The sequence below is a fragment of the Microcaecilia unicolor genome, chromosome 5 (genome assembly GCF_901765095.1).
Source record: "Microcaecilia unicolor chromosome 5, aMicUni1.1, whole genome shotgun sequence".
Lineage (NCBI taxonomy): Eukaryota > Metazoa > Chordata > Amphibia > Gymnophiona > Siphonopidae > Microcaecilia > Microcaecilia unicolor.
Window position 1 is genome coordinate 188,623,074 of NC_044035.1, and position 20,208 is coordinate 188,643,281.

Genomic DNA, 20,208 nt, shown 5'->3' on the forward strand with positions numbered 1-20,208 from the left:
CCTCGTCTCGCGGGTGCGAGCGTCACAGCAGATCACAGCTCGGCAGATGTTGAGATTGCTGGGCCACATGGCCTCCACAGTTCATGTGACTCCCATGGCCCGCCTTCACATGAGATCTGCTCAATGGACCCTAGCTTCCCAGTGGTTTCAGGCTGCTGGGGATCTAGAAGACGTGATCCACCTGTCCACGAGTTTTCTCAAATCCCTGTATTGGTGGACGATTTGGTCCAATTTGACTCTGGGACGTCCTTTCCAAATTCCTCAGCCACAAAAAGTGCTGACCACGGATGCGTCTCTCCTGGGATGGGGAGCTCATGTCGATGGGCTTCACACCCAAGGAAGTTGGTCCCTCCAGGAACGCGATCTTAAGATCAATCTTCTGGAGTTGCGAGCGATCTGGAACGCTCTGAAGGCTTTCAGAGATCGGCTGTCCCACCAAATTATCCAAATTCAGACAGACAACCAGGTTGCCATGTACTACGTCAACAAGCAGGGGGGCACCGGATCTCGCCCCCTGTGTCAGGAAGCCGTCAGCATGTGGCTCTGGGCTTGCTGTCACGGCATGGTGCTCCAAGCCACATATCTGGCAGGCGTAAACAACAGTCTGGCCGACAGGTTGAGCAGGACTATGCAACCTCACGAGTGGTCGCTCAATTCCCGTGTAGTGCGACAGATCTTCCAGGTGTGGGGCACCCTTTGGTAGACCTCTTCGCATCTCGAGCCAACCACAAAGTCCCTCAGTTCTGTTCCAGGCTACAGGCCCACAGCAGACTGGCATCGGATGCCTTCCTCCTGGATTGGGGGGAGGGTCTGCTGTATGCTTATCCTCCCATACCTCTGGTGGGGAAGACTTTGTTGAAACTCAAGCAAGATCGAGGCACCATGATTCTGATTGCTCCTTTTTGGCCGCGTCAGATCTGGTTCCCTCTTCTTCTGTCCTCCGAAGAACCGTGGAGATTGGAGTGTTTTCCGACCCTCATCACACAGGAAGAAGGGGCGCTTCTGCATCCCAACCTCCGGTCCCTGGCTCTCACGGCCTGGATGTTGAGAGCGTAGACTTTGCCTCTTTGGGTCTGTCAGAGGGTGTCTCCCGTATCTTGCTTGCTTCCAGAAAAGATTCCACTAAGAGGAGTTACTTCTTTCTATGGAGGAGGTTTGCCGTCTGGTGTGACAGCAAGGCCCTAGATCCTCGCTCTTGTCCTACACAGACCCTGCTTGAATACCTTCTGCACTTGTCTGAGTCTGGTCTCAAGACCAACTCTGTAAGGGTTCACCTTAGTGCAATCAGTGCATACCATTACCGTGTGGAAGGTAAGCCGATCTCAGGACAGCCTTTAGTTGTTCGCTTCATGAGAGGTTTGCTTTTGTCAAAGCCCCCTGTCAAGCCTCCTACAGTGTCATGGGATCTCAATGTCGTTCTCACCCAGCTGATGAAACCTCCTTTTGAGCCACTGAATTCCTGCCATCTGAAGTACTTGACCTGGAAGGTCATTTTCTTGGTGGCAGTTACTTCAGCTCGTAGAGTCAGTGAGCTTCAGGCCCTGGTAGCCCAGGCCCCTTACACCAAATTTCATCATAATAGAGTAGTCCTCCGCACTCACCCTAAGTTCTTGCCAAAGGTCGTGTCGGAGTTCCATCTGAACCAGTCAATTGTCTTGCCAACATTCTTTCCCCGTCCTCATTCCTGCCCTGCTGAACGTCAGCTGCACACATTGGACTGCAAGAGAGCATTGGCCTTCTATCTGGAGCGGACACAGCCCAACAGACAGTCCGCCCAATTGTTTGTTTCTTTTGATCCCAATAGGAGGGGAGTGGCTGTGGGGAAACGCACCATATGTAATTGGCTAGCAGATTGCATTTCCTTCAGTTACGCCCAGGCTGGGCTGACTCTTGAGGGTCATGTCACGGCTCATAATGTTAGAGCCATGGCAGCGTCGGTAGCCCACTTGAAGTCAGCCTCTATTGAAGAAATTTGCAAAGCTGCGACGTGGTCATCTGTCCACACATTCACATCTCATTACTGCCTGCAGCAGGATACCCGACGCGACAGTCGGTTCGGGCAGTCAGTTCTTCAGAACCTGTTTGGGCTTTAGGATCCAACTCCACCCCCCGAGGGCCCTGTTTGTTCTGTTCCAGGCTGCACTCTCAGTTAGTTGGTAAATTTTTTAGGTCAATCTCAGTTATGTCCTCGCCGTTGCGAGGCCCAATTGACCATGTTTGTTGTTTTGAGTGAGCCTGGGGGCTAGGGATACCCCATCAGTGAGAACAAGCAGCCTGCTTGTCCTCGGAGAAAGCGAATGCTACATACCTGTAGAAGGTATTCTCCGAGGACAGCAGACTGATTGTTCTCAGAAACCCGCCCGCCTCCCCTTTGGAGTTGTGTCTTCCCTTGTCTTTGTCTTGCTACATACAGGACTGACGAACACGAGCCGGTTCGGGCGGGAAGACGGCCGCGCATGCGCGGTGCGCATGGGCGCGCGGGGACTAGCAAAGGCCTTTGCTAGTGAAGTTTCCGATTGGAGGGGCTGCCATGGACGTCACCCATCAGTGAGAACAATCAGCCTGCTGTCCTCGGAGAATACCTTCTACAGGTATGTAACATTCGCTTTATTTGAATTGTGCTTTGTGCACTTACTTCCAGCTTCACCAGGGTGATGCTTTCTTTATCCGAGGACAAGCAGGCCGCTTGTTCTCACAAGTGGGTGACGTCCACGGCAGCCCCTCCGATTGGAGATCTTCACTAGCAACAGCTTTTACTAGCCCTCGCGTGCGCATGCGCGACCCGAACGTGAGCGTGTTCGCCAGTCTTCTTTTTTCCGCGGCTCAGGACAGCTGTTTACGGACATTCTGCGCCTCAAGGAGACCCCTTGTGCCTTTTTCGCCGCGTTCTTCCGTTTGGAAGTGTCCGGAAAGTCTTCCGTTGCGTTTCTTCGTCTTGTTTAAAAAAAAAAAAATGTTTTTCCCCCCGCTATTTTCAGTGTGTTTTCCCATAAGTTTCCTTTCGTCGTCAGAAGCGGTCTTTTTTGGCCGCCCGTACGGGATTTTCCCTTGTTTTGGTGCCTCTTTTTGTCACCATCGCGAATTTTGATTTTGCCGGCGTGATGTTTCCGCCCATGTCCTCGAAGCCTGCCAGCGACTTCAAAAAGTGCACCCATTGCAGCCGGACGATCTTGCTCACTGATAGGCACGTTTCGTGCCTTCAGTGTCTGGCGGCCGGTCATCGTCCCCAGGCCTGTACCCTCTGTCTTTCGCTAAAGAAGAGGACTCAGGCGGCGAGGTTCGCTCAGTGGAGCCTCTTGTTCGGAGCTTTGTCCGGTACTTCGACGCCTGCGGTACCGAGGTCATCGGCGGTATCGATGTCGTCGGAGGGTGCATCGTCATCAGGAGCGCAGGTGAGGAATGTCCATTCCCCTGCTGGTAGCGGTGAGCCCTTGAGCAGGTCTCCGCCTGTCTCCTGCGGTACAGGCCCCCCGGGATCGACCTGTTTCGGACCCGGCCCCGAGGAGGCGTTTGGATTCAACGTCCTCCTCTTTGGTACCGGGAGGTACCGGTGACCTGCTTCGTGCGAAGGCAAAGAAGCATCGGCACTGGTCACCTTCCCATCGAGGTACCGAGAGCTCTGGGTCGCCGAGGGATTTGGCACGAGCTAAGCGTTGACGCCAGGAGGATCACTCACCCTCCATACAAGAGGTGTCGATGCACTCTACGATGGACAGCAGTACCGCCTCCGCGGCCCAAACAGATTCTGAGCTCGTCACCGGTACCGGACCCCTTGCCTTCCTCGACAGCCGCTCTGAACGAGAGCCTCAGAACCATCCTTCCAGGGATCCTGGAAGAGCTGTTGCGTCCTTCTGCTCCGACACCGGGGGTGCTTGCGCGTCCGGTGCCGTTGAGAGAGGCGACGGCTGGCTCCTCGCCCATCGTGAGGTCTCCGGTCCCGGTACCGCTTGTGGTACCTGCATCGGCGGTCTCCCAGGCTGACTCCCCAATGACATCGATGGAGGGAGCTTCATCGCTGCCGGTGCGGGAGTCTTCCTCTCGACGTACCCACCGTGGCCATGTTTCCACGGAGTCGAGGCAGGCCCGGCTTCGGACTGCAGTCCACGAACTGGTGTCCGACACCGAAGGTGAGGCCTCGTGGGAAGCAGAGGAGGACCCGATATATTTCTCTGACGAGGAGTCTTGTGGTCTTCCCTCTGATCCTACTACTCCCTCTCCTGAAAGGCAGCTTTCTTCTCCTGAGAGTCTGTCTTTCGCGGCCTTTGGCCTGGAAATGTCTATAGCCATTCCCTTCCCTGTGGTCACAGAGGATGAGCCAAGAGCCGAAATGTTTGAGCTTTTGGACTATCCCTCACCACCTAAGGAATTGTCCACTGTACCCATCATGTCCCCAAGAAGATATTGCTAGCGAACTGGACGAATCCGCTAACTAATCCCCGCATTCCCAAGAAGGTAGAATCCCAATATCGGATCCATAGGGACCCAGAGTTAATGCGGACTCAGTTGCCTCATGACTCTGGTGTGGTGGATCTGGCCCTTAAGAAGGTCAAGAGTTCTAGGGAGTACGCTTCGGCGCCCCCGGGTCATGACTCTAGAACCTTGGACTCTTTTGGGCGGAAGGCCTACCATTCTGCTATGCTCATTTCCAAAATCCAATCTTACCAGCTCTACACGAGCATTCATATGCGGAACAATGTGCGGCAGTTGGCGGATTTGGTGGACAAGCTCCCTTCTGAGCAGGCCAAGCCTTTTCAGAAGGTGGTCAGGCAGCTGAAGGCGTGTCGTAAATTCCTGGCCAGGGGTGTTTACGATACTTTTGATGTCGCGTCCAGGGCCGCTGCTCAAGGTGTGGTGATGCGCAGACTCTCGTGGCTGCGTGCCTCCGACCTGTAAAACAGGATCCAGCAGCGGATTGCGGACTCTCCTTGCCGGGGGGATAATATTTTTGGTGAAAAGGTCGAACAGGTGGTAGAGCAACTCCACCAGCGGGACACCACTTTCGACAAATTCTCCCACCGGCCGTCTTCAGTATCTACCTCATCAGGTAGATGTTTTTATGGGGGAAGGAGGACTGTTCCCTATTCTACTAAGCATAGGTACAATCCTCCCTCTCGCTAGCCTGCTGCCCAGGCTAAACCCCAACGCACTCGTTCCCATCAACAGCGTGCGCCTCAACAGGCCCCAGCAGCTCCCCAGCAAAAGCAAGGGACGAGCTTTTGACTGGCTCCAGCAGAGCATAGCCGAAATCAAAGTGTCTGTGCCGGACGATCTGCCAGTCGGGGGGAGATTAAAATGTTTTCACCAAAGGTGGCCTCTCATAATCTCCAACCAGTGGGTTCTCCAAATAGTCTGGCTGGGATACGCCCTCAATTTGATTTCAAAACCTCCAAATTGCCCACCGGGAGTTCAGTCCTTCAGCTTCCAGCACAAGCAGGTACTTGCCGAGGAACTCTCTGCCCTTCTCAGCGCCAATGCGGTCGAGCCCGTGCCACCGGGGCAGGAAGGGCTGGGATTCTATTCTAGGTACTTTCTTGTGGAAAAGAAAACAGGGGGGATGCGTCCCATCCTAGACCTAAGGGCCCTGAACAAATATCTGGTCTGAGAAAAGTTTAGGATGCTTTCCCTGGGCACCCTTCTTCCCATGATTCAGGAAAACGATTTGGCTATGCTGTCTGGACTTAAAGGACGCTTACACTCACATCCCGATACTGCCAGCTCACAGACAGTATCTTCGATTCCATCTGGGAACACGGCACTTTCAGTATTGTGTGCTACCCTTTGGTCGCGCCTCTGCGCCCAGGGTGTTTACAAAATGCCTGGCTTTCGTACCGGTGTCTCTACGCAGACTGGGAGTGCACGTGTTCCCTTATCTTGACGATTGGCTGATGAAGAACACCTCCGAGGCAGGAGCTCTACAGTCCATGCAGGTGACTATTCGACTCCTGGAGCTACTAGGGTTTGTGATAAATTATCCAAAGTGCCACCTTCTTCCAGCCCAGAAGCTAGAATTCATAGGAGCTCTGCTGGACTCTCAGACGGCTCTGCCTACCTTCTGGAAGCGAGGGCTGACACTCTTCTGTGTCTCGTTTCCTGGGGTACGAGCGTCTCAGCAGATCACAGCTCGGCAGATGTTGAGATTGCTCGGCCACATGGCCTCCACAGTGCATGTGACTCCCATGACCCTCCTTCACATGAGATCAGCTCAGTGGACCCTAGCTTCTCAGTGGTACCAAGCTGCTGAGGACCTAGAGGACATAGTCCTGCTGTCCACGAGTTTTCTCCAGTCCCTGCATTGGTGGACAATTCAGTCCAGTTTGACTGGGACGTCCTTTCCAAATTCCTCAGCCACGAAAGGTGCTGACGACGGATGCGCCTCTCCTGGGGTGGGGAGCTCATGTCGATGGGCTTCACACCCAAGGGAGTTGGTCCCTCCAGGAAAAAGGTTTGCAGATCAACCTCCTGGAGTTGCGAGCGGTCTGGAATGCTCTAAAGGCTTTCAGGGATCGGCTGTCCCAGCAAATTATCCAAATTCAGACAATCAGGTTGCCATGTATTACATCAGCAAGCAGGGGGGCACCGGATCTCGCCCCCTGTGTCAGGAGGCCGTCAGAATGTGGCTTTGGGCTCGTCGGAATGGCATGTTTCTTCAAGCCACGTATCAGGCAGGCGTAAACAACAGTCTGGCCGGCAGGTTGAGCAGGATAATGCAACCTCACAAGTGGTCTCTCAATTCGAGAGTGGTACGCAAGATCTTTCAAGCGTGGGGCACCCCTTTGGTAGATCTCTTTGCCATTCAAGTCAATCACAAGGACTGAGTTCTGTTCCAGACTTCAGGCCCACGGCAGGCTAGCGTCGGATGCCTTTCTCCTGGATTGGGGGGAAGGCCTCCTGTATGCTTATCCTCCCATACCTTTGGTGGGGAAGACTTTGCTGAAATTCAAGCAAGATGAGGCACTATGATCCTGATCGCTCCCTTTTGGCCGTGTCAGATATGGTTCCCTCTTCTTCTGGAATTGTCCTCTGAAGAACCGTGGAGATTGGAGTGTTTTTCGACCCTTGTTACTCAGAATGAGGGGGCGCTTCTGCATCCCAACTTCCAGTCCCTGGCTCTCACGGCTTGGATGTTGAGGGCGTAGATTTTGCCTCTTTGGGTCTATCCGAGGGTGTCTCCCGTGTCTTGCTTGCTTCCAGGAAAGATTCCACTAAGAAGTGCTACTTTTTTCTCTGGCGGAGGTTTGCCGTCTGGTGTGACAGCAAGGCCCTAGATCCTCGCTCCTGTCCTACACAGACCCTGCTTGAATACTTCTGCACTTGTCTGAGTCTGGTCTTAAAACCAACTCTGTAAGGGTTCATCTTAGTGCGATTAGTGCATACCATTACCGTGTGGAAGGTAAGCCGATCTCAGGACAGCCTTTAGTTGTTCGCTTCATGAGAGGTTTGCTTTTGTCGAAGCCCCCCATCAAACCTCCACCAGTGTCATGGGATCTCAGTGTTGTTCTCACCCAGCTGATGAAACCTCCTTTTGAGCCACTGAATTCCTGCCATCTGAAGTACTTGACTTGGAAAGTCATTTTCTTGATGACAGTCACTTCAGCTTGCAGAGTTAGTGAGCTTCAAGCCTTGGTAGCTCATGCTCCTTATACTAAATTTCATCATAACAGAGTCATCCTCCGCACTCACCCTAAGTTCTTGCCGAAGGTGGTGTCGGAGTTCCATCTGAACCTGTCAATTGTCTTGCCAACATTCTTTCCCCGTCCTCATACCCGCCCTGCTGAATGTCAGCTGCACACATTGGACTACAAGCGAGCATTGGCCTTCTATCTGGAGCGGACACAGCCCCACAGACAGTCCGTCCAACTGTTTGTTTCTTTTGATCCCAACAGAAGGGGAGTGGCTGTCGGGGAAACGCACCTTATCTAATTGGCTAGCAGATTGCATTTCCTTCACTTACGCTCAGGCTGGGTCATGTCACGGCTCATAGTGTTAGAGCCATGGCGGCGTCAGTGGCCCACTTGAAGTCAGGCACTATCAAATATATAAACGGTGAGTGACCGTACTCACTCGTAAATGCGCAGTAGAGACTTCCCTGTCTGTCCCGCCCCCGGAGGGGGGACAGAGAGGGAAACTGCCTGAAGGGGAAGTCACCGCCGGGGTCGCCACTGCTACCCCCCCCCCCCCCGAGGTTGCCGCCACTGCTACCCCCCCCCCCCCCCGGAGTCACCGCTGCCGCCACCCCTCCACCCGGCCCGTCTCTTCGCTATTCAACTTACATCTCCGCAGCAGGCAGATCAGCTGAGCTGCCGTTGGCCTTCCTTCTCTGCCTGTGTCCCGCCCTCGCTGACGTTACGTCACACGAGGGCGGGACACAGGCAGAGAAGGAAGGCCGATGGGAGCTCAGCTGATCTCTGCCTGCTGCGGAGATGTAAGTTGAATAGCGAAGAGACGGGCCGGGTGGAGGGGCGGCGGGTGCGGCGAACTCGGGGGGAGGGGAGGGGGAGCGGCGACCCACCAGCCCGTTTTAACGGGCTCAACGTCTAGTTGAAGAGATGTGCAAGGCTGCGACATGGTCATCTGTCCACACATTCACATCTCATTACTGCCTTCAGCAGGATACCCGATGCGACAGTCGGTTCAGGCAGTTGGTGCTGCAGAATCTGTTCGGGGTTTAGAATCCAACTCCACCCCCCTAGGCCCATTTTTATTCTGTTCCAGGCTGCACTCTCAGTTAGTTGAATAAGTTTAGGTCAATCTCAGTTATGTCCTCGCCGTTGCGAGGCCCAATTGACCATGTTTGTTGTTTTGAGTGAGCCTGGGGGCTAGGGATACCCCATCAGTGAGAACAAGCAGCCTGCTTGTCCTCGGAGAAAGCGAATGCTACATACCTGTAGAAGGTATTCTCCGAGGACAGCAGGCTGATTGTTCTCACAAACCCGCCCACCTCCCCTTTGGAGTTGTGTCTTCCCTTGTCTTTGCTATTTACTGGACTGGCGAACGCGCTCGCGTTTGGGCGGGAAGACGGTTGCGCATGCGCACGCGAGGGCTAACAAATGTTGTTGCTAGTGAAGATCTCCGATTGGAGGGGCTGCCGTGGACGTCACCCACTTGTGAGAACAATCAGCCTGCTGTCTAGGGAGACTACCTTCTACAGGTATGTAGCTTTCGCTTTTTCCTTTAAGGCATCAGAGGGGCTGCCAGACTGGAGGTGGGACTTCTCTATAACTTCCCTGTAAGCCTCTTCTATGTACCTCTCTGTCTCCCTCAGTCCTCCAAGTCTGATACGTCTAGCCTGAAGAGAATGGAGTCCTAGTTCTCTGAGAGCAAGGAGTTCTTTGCATCGATCACACACATATAACCTCTCACCATCTGCGAGATAACCAAACGTGTGACACTCAGTGCAAAATACTGGATAGCACCCCTCTCGTTGCTGGACTGCTGTCTACATCTTAGTATTATAGAGTTGTTTTTTTTTAATTCTTCTTATGTTACTTGGGATATCAGATGAATGTAAAGAGCCTTAAGATAATATTATGTAATGTGTAATTTATTTAGTGTTTGTTTCTCAGAAACTAATTAAAACTGTAATGAAAACACTGCTCTTGTTATGCTAATTAGAATAATGACAATAAATGAAGAGTTGTGCTAGGGGTGGGTAGCAGCTGTCTGTCCGCTCATATGCATGGATTCAAAGTACATACACATGTAGCTGTCTCAGCTGTTTTTTTTTTTCATTGAGAAAGTGAAGGCATAGAATTTCCCTCTGTTTTCCTTTATTCTTTTTAGTATCTTGGTTAAATTTAGGGAGGTGGAGTGATAACTTTCCCAAGGGAGGTGATAGACAATAACAGTGACAGAATTCAAAATGGCATGGGATGAATACTACTGCTACTACTATTTGACATTTCTAAAGCGCTACTAGGGTTACGCAGCGCTGTACAATATAACATAGAAGGACAGTCCCTGCTCTGAGAGTTTACAATCTAATACAGAGGATTTCTAATTAGAAAATGGATGGTATAAAAAAAAGTCCTAAACTTAAATGGCTGCATGTGTGTGGATGTGTCGAGTGACGCTTAGACGATTACTCCATCTGTGATGAACTAGGGTTAGTGCCGAACGAAGCAGATATGTATGTGGAAAACAATATTTAATTGATATGGATCAATAAAAGATTTAACAAGCCTGACACAGGCCATGTTTCGCCCCACTGGGCTGCATCAGGGGCTACAAAACAAACAATCATATAACAATTAGAACAAATATAAAAGCATAAAAATAGATATAAAGTAATAATTATATTTCATTACCATAATCTCATACTCGGCTGATAGTAATAGAACACCATGGTGATACAGTTTAAATAAAAAATAAATAAATAAATAAGTTAATTGAAATATCAAAATGATATTGTATAGAACTTAATTGTACAAATTGCATAAAAATATGAATAAAAATAATATTATGTAAATCATTAACATAACATTCATAGACATATATATATATATATATATATATATATATATATATATATATATATATATATGTGTGTGTGTGTGTGTGTGTATGTATCCTGTTAGACATCAAATAAAACACATATGTTAATAAATAGTCAAAAACTTCATAATATATTTATTATATAGATAAATGAATTAAGTAAATTGAATTAAAAAGCCAATGAAATATATGCTGCGTATATGTTTAAAGTAAATTTGACACATACCTAATCGATATCTATAAAATCATATAGTCTCCACTTGAGTATCTAGAGAATATTAAATAAAAAGTGAAAAATAAAAAATGAATATAAAAAAATAGTAATACAAAAATAATTAGTAAAGATTATAGAAAAATAAATACCAATAGAAAAATAATAAAGAAAATTATAGACAAGTATCCAACTCTAAATCATTAAATAAATAAATATATACATATATATATACACATAAACATGTGTGTATATATATATATATATATATATATAAAATTTATTTTTGTTACATTTGTACCCCGCGCGCTTTCCCACTCATGGCAGGCTCAATGCGGCTTACATATTGTATACAGTTACTTATTTATACCTGGGGCAATGGAGGGTTAAGTGACTTGCCCAGAGTCACAAGGAGCTGCCTGTGCCTGAGGTGGGAATCGAACTCAGTTCTTCAGTTCCCCAGGACCAAAATCCACCCCCCTAACCACTAGGCCACTCCACTCCATATATGATATATATATTTCTCCGAGGACAAGCAGGCTGCTTGTTCTCACTGATGGGTGACGTCCACGGCAGCCCCTCCAATCGGAAACTTCACTAGCAAAGGCCTTTGCTAGTCCTCGCGCGCCCATGCGCACTGCGCATGAGCGGCCGTCTTCCCGCCCGAACCGGCTCGTGTTCGTCAGTCTTCTTTTGTCCGCGCTCGTTACGGTCGTGTTTTCGCCGTGTCGGGCCCCGCAAAGTCGACCTCGCGCGTTCGTCGTGTGTTTTCAAAAAAAAAAAAAAAAAATCCATTATGTGTGGAAAAAGACTCTTTGGTCTTTTTTCCCCCCGCTATTTTCAGCTTTTTCGCCCCAGTTAGTTTTCTTTCATCGTCGGGGTAGGCCGCTTTTAGGCCTCGGGTCGAAGTTTTCTTCCCCTTGTTTTTTCGGTGCCTTTTCCGCCATTTTGACTTTTGATCTCGCCGGCGTGATTTTTCCGCCTATGACATCGAAGTCTACCAGCGGCTTCAAGAAGTGCACCCAGTGCGCCCGGGTCATCTCGCTCACTGACAGGCACGCGTCGTGTCTTCAGTGCTTGGGGGCTGGGCACCGCCCGCAGGCCTGTAGTCTGTGTTCCCTTTTGCAAAAGCGGACTCAGGTAGCGAGATTGGCCCAGTGGAACGTTTTGTTCTCGGGCTCTTCGTCGGCATCGGCACCGGGGGTATCGAGTGCATCGACGTCTTCAGCGTCCAGAGCTTCATCCTCGGCCGCCAGTGCATCGAGGCATCGGCCCTCTGCATCGGCTTTGAGACATCGGACAGCTGCATCGACGTCGGTGGTACCGGGACCTCGTCGGCTGATGTCGTCGGACGATGGTGCTTTGTCTGGAGTGCAGGTGAGGGCTGTCCATTCCCCTGCTGGTGGCGGTGAGCCTTCGGGTGGGTCTCCCCCTACCCTGAGGGCTCCTGCGGTACAGCCCCCCCGAGACCGATCTCCTTCGGCCTCGGCCCCGAGGAAGCCACGGCTGGATTCTACGTCCTCCTCGTCGGTGCCGGGAAGCTCCGGTGACATGCTTCGTTCTAAGAAATCGAAGAAGCATCGTCATCGGTCTCCTTCCTGTGTCGGCACCGAGAGCTCTGGGACGCCGAGGGAGTCGGCACCCAGCAGGCATCGGCAACCGAGAGGACCGCTCACCCTCTGTTCAGGAGGTGTCGATGCGCTCCACTCTGGACAGCCCGGAACAGCCTCCACGCCCGGAACAGGTTCTGACGTCGACGCCTGCATCGACCTCCATGCCTTTCTCTGCAGCCGCTCTGAACGAGAGCCTCCGGGCCATTCTACCAGAGATTCTGGGAGAGCTGTTGCGCCCTAACCCTCCGGTACCGGCGGTGCTTGCGCCACCGGTACCGTCGAGCGTGGCGCCAGCTGGCCCATCGCCCGAGGTGAGGTCTCCGGCGTCTGTGCCGCGTGCGGTACCGGCTGCCGTCGCCTCCCAGGAAGGCTCCCCGACTACGTCGGCAGAGGGAGCTTCGCCGATGCAGGCGAGGGAGTCTACCTCTCGACGCCCCCATCGTGGACGTGGCTCCACAGAGTCGAGTCGGGCGAGGTTGCAGACACAGGTCCGTGAACTTGTGTCTGACACCGGGGGTGAAGCCTCGTGGGAAGAGGAAGAAGACCCCAGATATTTCTCTGACGAGGAGTCTGAGTGTCTTCCTTCCGATCCCACTCCCTCTCCTGAGGGACAGCTTTCTCCTTCCGAGAGTCTGTCTTTTGCTTCCTTTGTCCGGGAGATGTCTACGGCCATCCCCTTCCCGGTGGTTGTGGAGGACGAGCCCAGGGCTGAAATGTTTGAGCTCCTGGACTATCCTTCTCCACCTAAGGAAGCGTCCACTGTACCCATGCACCATGTCCTAAAAAAGACATTGCTGGCGAAGTGGACCAAGCCTCTAACTAATCCCCACATTCCCAAGAAGATCGAGTCCCAGTACCGGATCCATGGGGACCCAGAGCTGATGCGCACTCAGTTGCCTCATGAATCTGGAGTTGTGGATTTGGCCCTAAAGAAGGCTAAGAGTTCTAGAGAGCATGCTTCGGCGCCCCCGGGCAAAGACTCTAGAACCTTAGACTCCTTTGGGAGGAAGGCCTACCATTCCTCTATGCTCGTGGCCAAGATTCAGTCCTACCAGCTCTACACGAGCATACACATGCGGAACAATGTGCGGCAGTTGGCGGGCTTGGTTGATGCGCTCCCCCCTGAGCAAGCCAAGCCTTTTCAGGAGGTGGTCAGGCAGTTGAAGGCGTGCAGAAAATTCCTGGCCAGAGGGGTGTATGACACCTTTGATGTTGCGTCCAGGGCCGCTGCTCAAGGTGTGGTGATGCGCAGGCTCTCATGGCTGCGTGCCTCCGACCTGGAGAATAGAATCCAGCAGCGGATTGCGGACTCGCCTTGCCGTGCGGATAATATTTTTGGAGAGAAAGTCGAACAGGTGGTAGAGCAGCTCCACCAGCGGGACACCGCATTCGACAAGTTCTCCCGCCGGCAGCCTTCAGCCTCTACCTCTAAAGGTAGAAGATTTTGGGGGGAAGGAAGACTGTTCCCTACTCTTCTGGCAAGCGTAGGTACAATCCTCCTTCTCGACAGCCTGCGGCCCAGGCTAAGCCCCAGCGCGCTCGCTCTCGTCAGCAGCGTGCGCCTCAGCAAGGCCCCTCAGCTCCCCAGCAAAAGCAAGGGACGAGCTTTTGACTGGCTCCAGCAGAGCATAGCCGACATCCAAGTGTCAGTGCCGGGCGACCTGCCAGTCGGAGGGAGGTTGAAAGCTTTTTACCAAAGGTGGCCTCTCATAACCTCCGATCAGTGGGTTCTCCAAATAGTCCGGCAAGGATACACCCTCAATTTGGCCTCAAAACCTCCAAATTGTTCACTGGGAGCTCAGTCTTACAGCTTCCAGCACAAGCAGGTACTTGCAGAGGAACTCTCCGCCCTTCTCAGCGCCAATGCGGTCGAGCCCGTGCCATCCGGGCAAGAAGGGCTGGGATTCTATTCCAGGTACTTCCTTGTGGAAAAGAAAACAGGGGGGATGCGTCCCATCCTAGACCTAAGGGCCCTGAACAAATATCTGGTCAAAGAAAATTTCAGGATGCTTTCCCTGGGCACCCTTCTTCCCATGATTCAGGAAAACGATTGGCTATGCTCTCTGGACTTGAAGGATGCCTATACACATATCCCGATACTGCCAGCTCACAGACAGTATCTGCGATTTCAGCTGGGCACACGTCACTTCCAGTACTGTGTGCTACCCTTTGGGCTCGCCTCTGTGCCCAGGGTGTTCACAAAGTGCTTGGCTGTAGTAGCAGCAGCACTTCGCAGGCTGGGGGTGCACGTGTTCCCATATCTCGACGATTGGCTGGTGAAGAACACATCCGAGGCAGGAGCCCTGCAGTCCATGCAGATGACTATTCGCCTCCTGGAGCTACTGGGGTTTGTGATAAATTATTCAAAGTCCCATCTTCTCCCAGTGCAGAGACTCGAATTCATAGGAGCTCTGCTGGATTCTCGGACGGCTCGCGCCTATCTCCCAGAGACGAGAGCCAACAACTTGTTGTCCCTCGTCTCGCGGGTGCGAGCGTCCCAGCAGATCACAGCTCGGCAGATGTTGAGATTGCTAGGCCACATGGCCTCCACAGTTCATGTGACTCCCATGGCCCACCTTCACATGAGATCTGCTCAATGGACCCTAGCTTCCCAGTGGTTTCAGGCTGCTGGGGATCTAGAAGACGTAATCCACCTGTCCACGAGTTTTCTCGAATCCCTGTATTGGTGGACGATTTGGTCCAATCTGACTCTGGGACGTCCCTTCCAAATTCCTCAGCCACAAAAAGTGCTGACCACGGATGCGTCTCTCCTGGGGTGGAGAGCTCATGTCGATGGGCTTCACACCCAAGGAAGCTGGTCCCTCCAGGAACGCGATCTGCAGATCAATCTTCTGGAGTTACGAGTGATCTGGAACGCTCTGAAGGCTTTCAGAGATCGGCTATCCCACCAAATTATCCAAATTCAGACAGACAACCAGGTTGCCATATACTACGTCAACAAGCAGGGGGACACCGGATCTCGCCCCCTGTGTCAGGAAGCAGTCAGCATGTGGCTCTGGGCTCGCCGTCACGGCATGGTGCTCCAAGCCACATATCTGGCAGGCGTAAACAACAGTCTGGCCGACAGGTTGAGCAGGATTATGCAACCTCACGAGTGGTCGCTCAATTCCCGTGTAGTGCGACAGATCTTCCTGGTGTGGGGCACCCCCTTGGTAGATCTCTTCGCATCTCGAGCCAACCACAAAGTCCCTCAGTTCTGTTCCAGGCTTCAGGCCCACGGCAGACTGGCATCGGATGCCTTCCTCCTGGACTGGGGGGAGGGTCTGCTGTATGCTTATCCTCCCATACCTCTGGTGGGGAAGACTTTGTTGAAACTCAAGCAAGACCGAGGCACCATGATTCTGATTGCTCCTTTTTGGCCGCGTCAGATCTGGTTCCCTCTTCTTCTGGAGTTGTCCTCCGAAGAACCGTGGAGATTGGAGTGTTTTCCGACCCTCATCACGCAGGACGAAGGGGCGCTTCTGTATCCCAACCTCCGGTCCCTGGCTCTCAAGGCCTGGATGTTGAGAGCGTAGACTTTGCCTCTTTGGGTCTGTCAGAGGGTGTCTCCCGTATCTTGCTTGCTTCCAGGAAAGATTCCACTAAGGGGAGTTACTTCTTTCTATAGAGGAGGTTTGCCGTCTGGTGTGATAGCAAGGGCCTAGATCCTCGATCTTGTCCTACACAGACCCTGCTTGAATACCTTCTGCACTTGTCTGAGTCTGGTCTCAAGACCAACTCCGTAAGGGTTCACCTTAGTGCAATCAGTGCATACCATTACCGTGTGGAAGGTAAGCTGATCTCAGGACAGCCTTTAGTTGTTCGCTTCATGAGAGGTTTGCTTTTGTCAAAGCCCCCTGTCAAGCCTCCTACAGTGTCATGGGATCTCAATGTCGTTCTCACCCAGCTGATGAAACCTCCTTTTGAGCCACTGAATTCCTGCCATCTGAAGTACTTGACCTGGAAGGTCATTTTCTTGGTGGCAGTTACTTCAGCTCGTAGAGTCAGTGAGCTTCAGGCCCTGGTAGCCCAGGCCCCTTACACCAAATTTCATCATAACAGAGTAGTCCTCCGCACTCACCCTAAGTTCTTGCCGAAGGTTGTGTCGGAGTTCCATCTGAACCAGTCAATTGTCTTGCCAACATTCTTTCCCCGTCCTCATTCCTGCCCTGCTGAACGTCAGCTGCACACATTGGACTGCAAGAGAGCATTGGCCTTCTATCTGGAGCGGACACAGCCCAACAGACAGTCCGCCCAATTGTTTGTTTCTTTTGATCCCAATAGGAGGGGAGTGGCTGTGGGAAAACGTACCATATCCAATTGGCTAGCAGATTGCATTTCCTTCAGTTACGCCCAGGCTGGGCTGGCTCTTGAGGGTCATGTCACGGCTCATAATGTTAGAGCCATGGCAGCGTCGGTAGCCCACTTGAAGTCAGCCTCTATTGAAGAAATTTGCAAAGCTGCGACGTGGTCATCTGTCCACACATTCACATCTCATTACTGCCTGCAGCAGGATACCCGACGCGACAGTCGGTTCGGGCAGTCAGTTCTTCAGAACCTGTTTGGGCTTTAGGATCCAACTCCACCCCCCGAGGGCCCTGTTTGTTCTGTTCCAGGCTGCACTCTCAGTTAGTTGGTAAATTTTTTAGGTCAATCTCAGTTATGTCCTCGCCGTTGCGATGCCCAATTGACCATGGTTGTTGTTTTGAGTGAGCCTGGGGGCTAGGGATACCCCATCAGTGAGAACAAGCAGCCTGCTTGTCCTCAGAGAAAGCGAATGCTACATACCTGTAGAAGGTATTCTCCGAGGACAGCAGGCTGATTGTTCTCACAAACCCGCCCGCCTCCCCTTTGGAGTTGTGTCTTCCCTTGTCTTTGTCTTGCTACATATGGGACTGACGAACACGAGCCGGTTCGGGCGGGAAGACGGCCGCGCATGCGCGGTGTGCATGGGCGCGCGAGGACTAGCAAAGGTCTTTGCTAGTGAAGTTTCCGATTGGAGGGGCTGCCGTGGACGTCACCCATCAGTGAGAACAATCAGCCTGCTGTCCTCGGAGAATACCTTCTACAGGTATGTAGCATTCGCTATACACACACACACATATATACATACAAAATGTGTAAGTATATTCTAATCCACTTCAAAGATTAAATGTATAAATTATGAATATCTTTTTTATTGTTACATGTCCGCTGTAAGAATTATTTATTATATCCCTGATGCATTGTTACAGGTTTGTTTTTGTGAAGTGCCATCTGTCAAAGTGTGCATTTTAATTGTGAGTTCAACAAATAGGTAATTTACATCATATCTGATTATATTACTAATAATAGTTGATCATTTGTTTATCTGAAAAATATATATAAATTATAAATTATAGATTAACACTGTGTTCGTGCTCTTTGTACTGCGTTCCACTTGCAGACCCCTGATGCAGGTGCGGCAGCACCGAAACACGGCCCGTGTCGGGTCTCTCTTCAATCAAAGTCTATTATTAAAGGATATTTTAATGAAAGAACTGTGTTCCTTTTTGTTTTTAAAGGCCCTTTGTGCTATTTTTTTGCTTGTTCGTTTTGTGTACTTGGTTCCCTCTCTTTGTTACATTACTATGTAGTATTGAAAATGTGGGGATCCAGACGTTATCAGTAGGATATAAGGTTGACATGGCCACTAGTGGGTGACTATCTTTATCTTTTTCTAGTTCAATAATCTTTAATTATCAGCTGTGAAACTTTAACAGAGTCTTGCTGCATTCATTGTGAGGAAGGCTTGGTTTTTAATTTCTTTTTCCCAATCTGGTGACAGAAAATGAAGTTTCAATGCTGGTTAAGGAGAGACCCAAGGATGGAGAACATGGTCAAACTCAAGAACCTGCTGTTAAGACTACTCATTTAGGGTAGGCTGTTTTTGAGGTAACTCAAGCTGATGCAACATGTTATCTTTCAACTATGTGAATTAACTTGGTTATGTTGAGTGCTTTGCAGGCAACCATGTTATGTACCCCCATTTTATCACCCTGTCTAAATTTATTTATCTCATAAGATAAGTTTATATGCATTGGGCCAACTTTTCAAAATCATGGGGGTGCTAAACTTAACATAAACTACTCCTTCCTGGATACTGTGAAGGGGTGGCTCAGTACTTGGGGGTACTCAAGCATCCACTGTTTCTACAGAGCTGACTACTATACATACATTTCCAGCATGTTATGCTTTTCTGTTTAACAGTTATTTTGTTGGCAGAAAGCTGCTTGTTCTGAATTGTGTATGTATATGTATAATCAATTCTGGCTCAGTATTCTGGAACGTGAGACCATAGGCTGAGTTATCCAAGCATGATGTGTGTTTACCATTTTGCATATGGGCTTCCAGGCCTGCCTTCCTAGCTTTGAGATTTTCTCCACTTTCATTTAATTCCTTTTTGTCAGCCATCTATCACTGAGACAGACAATGGTTCCTTGTAAATCCTGAAGCAAATATTCCCTTAAATTAGTAGATGTCACTGTTTATTAGTGGCTGGGACTGCCTCTTCCTAGGGCATGTGAGCTTTGCCAGTCTGAGAGACTACCTTACCTTTCGCAAAGGCACTAAAAACGCATCTGTTTACCAAAGCATTTTCTCCGGGAACAATATAGTACTATCGCCTCTGCCAGTTTGCATACGTGGATCCTGTTTAGTCCTATTCTTTTGTACTGTTATATGTAAAGTATCCTTTCTTTCTTGCCCTTCTACTCTACTATTCTCATTTGTATCTGATATCACCCGGAGTTCTCTCTCTCTCTCCGTTTATGTAAGCCACATTGAGCCTGCATGTCTGTGGGGATAGTGTGGGGTATAAATACCTTAATAAATAAATAAACAATATCCCCTGCAATTGCACAGGTGCAGAATGCATAGTGTGGATTTGAATTTGGTGTACTGCCATTGGGCTATCAGATTAGTCCCAATTCCCGGACTGACTTACAGTTTTTCTTTCTTTCTTTCTTTCTTTCTTTCTTTCTTTCTTTCTTTCTTTCTTTCTTTCTTTCTTTCTTTCTTTCTTTCTTTCTCTTTGCTTCATTAGTTAAATTACAGTTTCCTTGTATGTGGATCTAATAAGCTTATTTGCATTTTCTTACTTTTCAGCATGCATAAATTGGAAATGGATGTTCTGCAGCCTCCTGTTCACAGGGCGGCATCTGGACTTAGCAGGACTCGGAAGAAAAAGAAGAGGATCAGTGTTTCTCAGTTTGAGAGAGGAGTAGAAGAAATATTGCCTGAGATACGAGGTAAGAATTCTGACTTTCCTTGGTGTCTGCAGCAGATGAATCTAGAGACTTGTGGGTTGTGACTATCTACCATCAGGTGGAGATAGACCACTGAAATGTCTTAGAAAATACTGACTGGTCAAGGAACATTCCATCCTATATCTCCAGCAGGTGGATGGATGGTCTCTTACAAGCGCATGGCTTCATCGGGTGCAGCTCCTGTTCTGCATTTGCAAGTTCAGTGTAGCTTGGGGATGTTCTGGCTGTGTGGTACCGGCTTTAGGGGTTTCACCTGGAGATGCCAATTCCTCCCCGACCTGAATCCTCTCCAGCCGTTCTCTTCTCTCTCCTTCCTTACAGTTGCCAACGAAAAAAAAAACCCATAGAGAAATAAGGAGAAACTAGCACTTCACTGATGCCTGGCTGTTTCTCAGAGAGAGGGTGAGCTTTGCTGCTTGCAACATTAACTTCTTTTGGGAAAGCTCCTGGCTGTAGTCTCATCTGGAGGGGTGAATGTTTCTTTAAAATTTGACCTTCCATTCAGGTGCCTTACAATTTTTCCTTGCAGCAGAGGCAGTAAAATGCTGCTCCGTGGGGAAGCAAAGAGCAGCGTTTGATCAGTGGATGGGGTGTTCTCCTCACTGAC

The 20,208-nt window shown here is 50.3% G+C and overlaps 1 protein-coding gene across 1 annotated transcript in view; it reads left to right on the forward strand.

Annotated features, from left to right (window-relative positions):
- CENPT (centromere protein T) overlaps positions 1 to 20,208 on the forward strand; it is a 568,880-nt gene that overhangs the window by 140,007 nt on the left and 408,665 nt on the right. Inside the window, 2 exon segments of the mRNA XM_030203664.1 lie at positions 18,122 to 18,212; positions 19,441 to 19,583. Of these exon segments, the coding sequence (XP_030059524.1) occupies positions 18,122 to 18,212; positions 19,441 to 19,583 (234 nt within the window).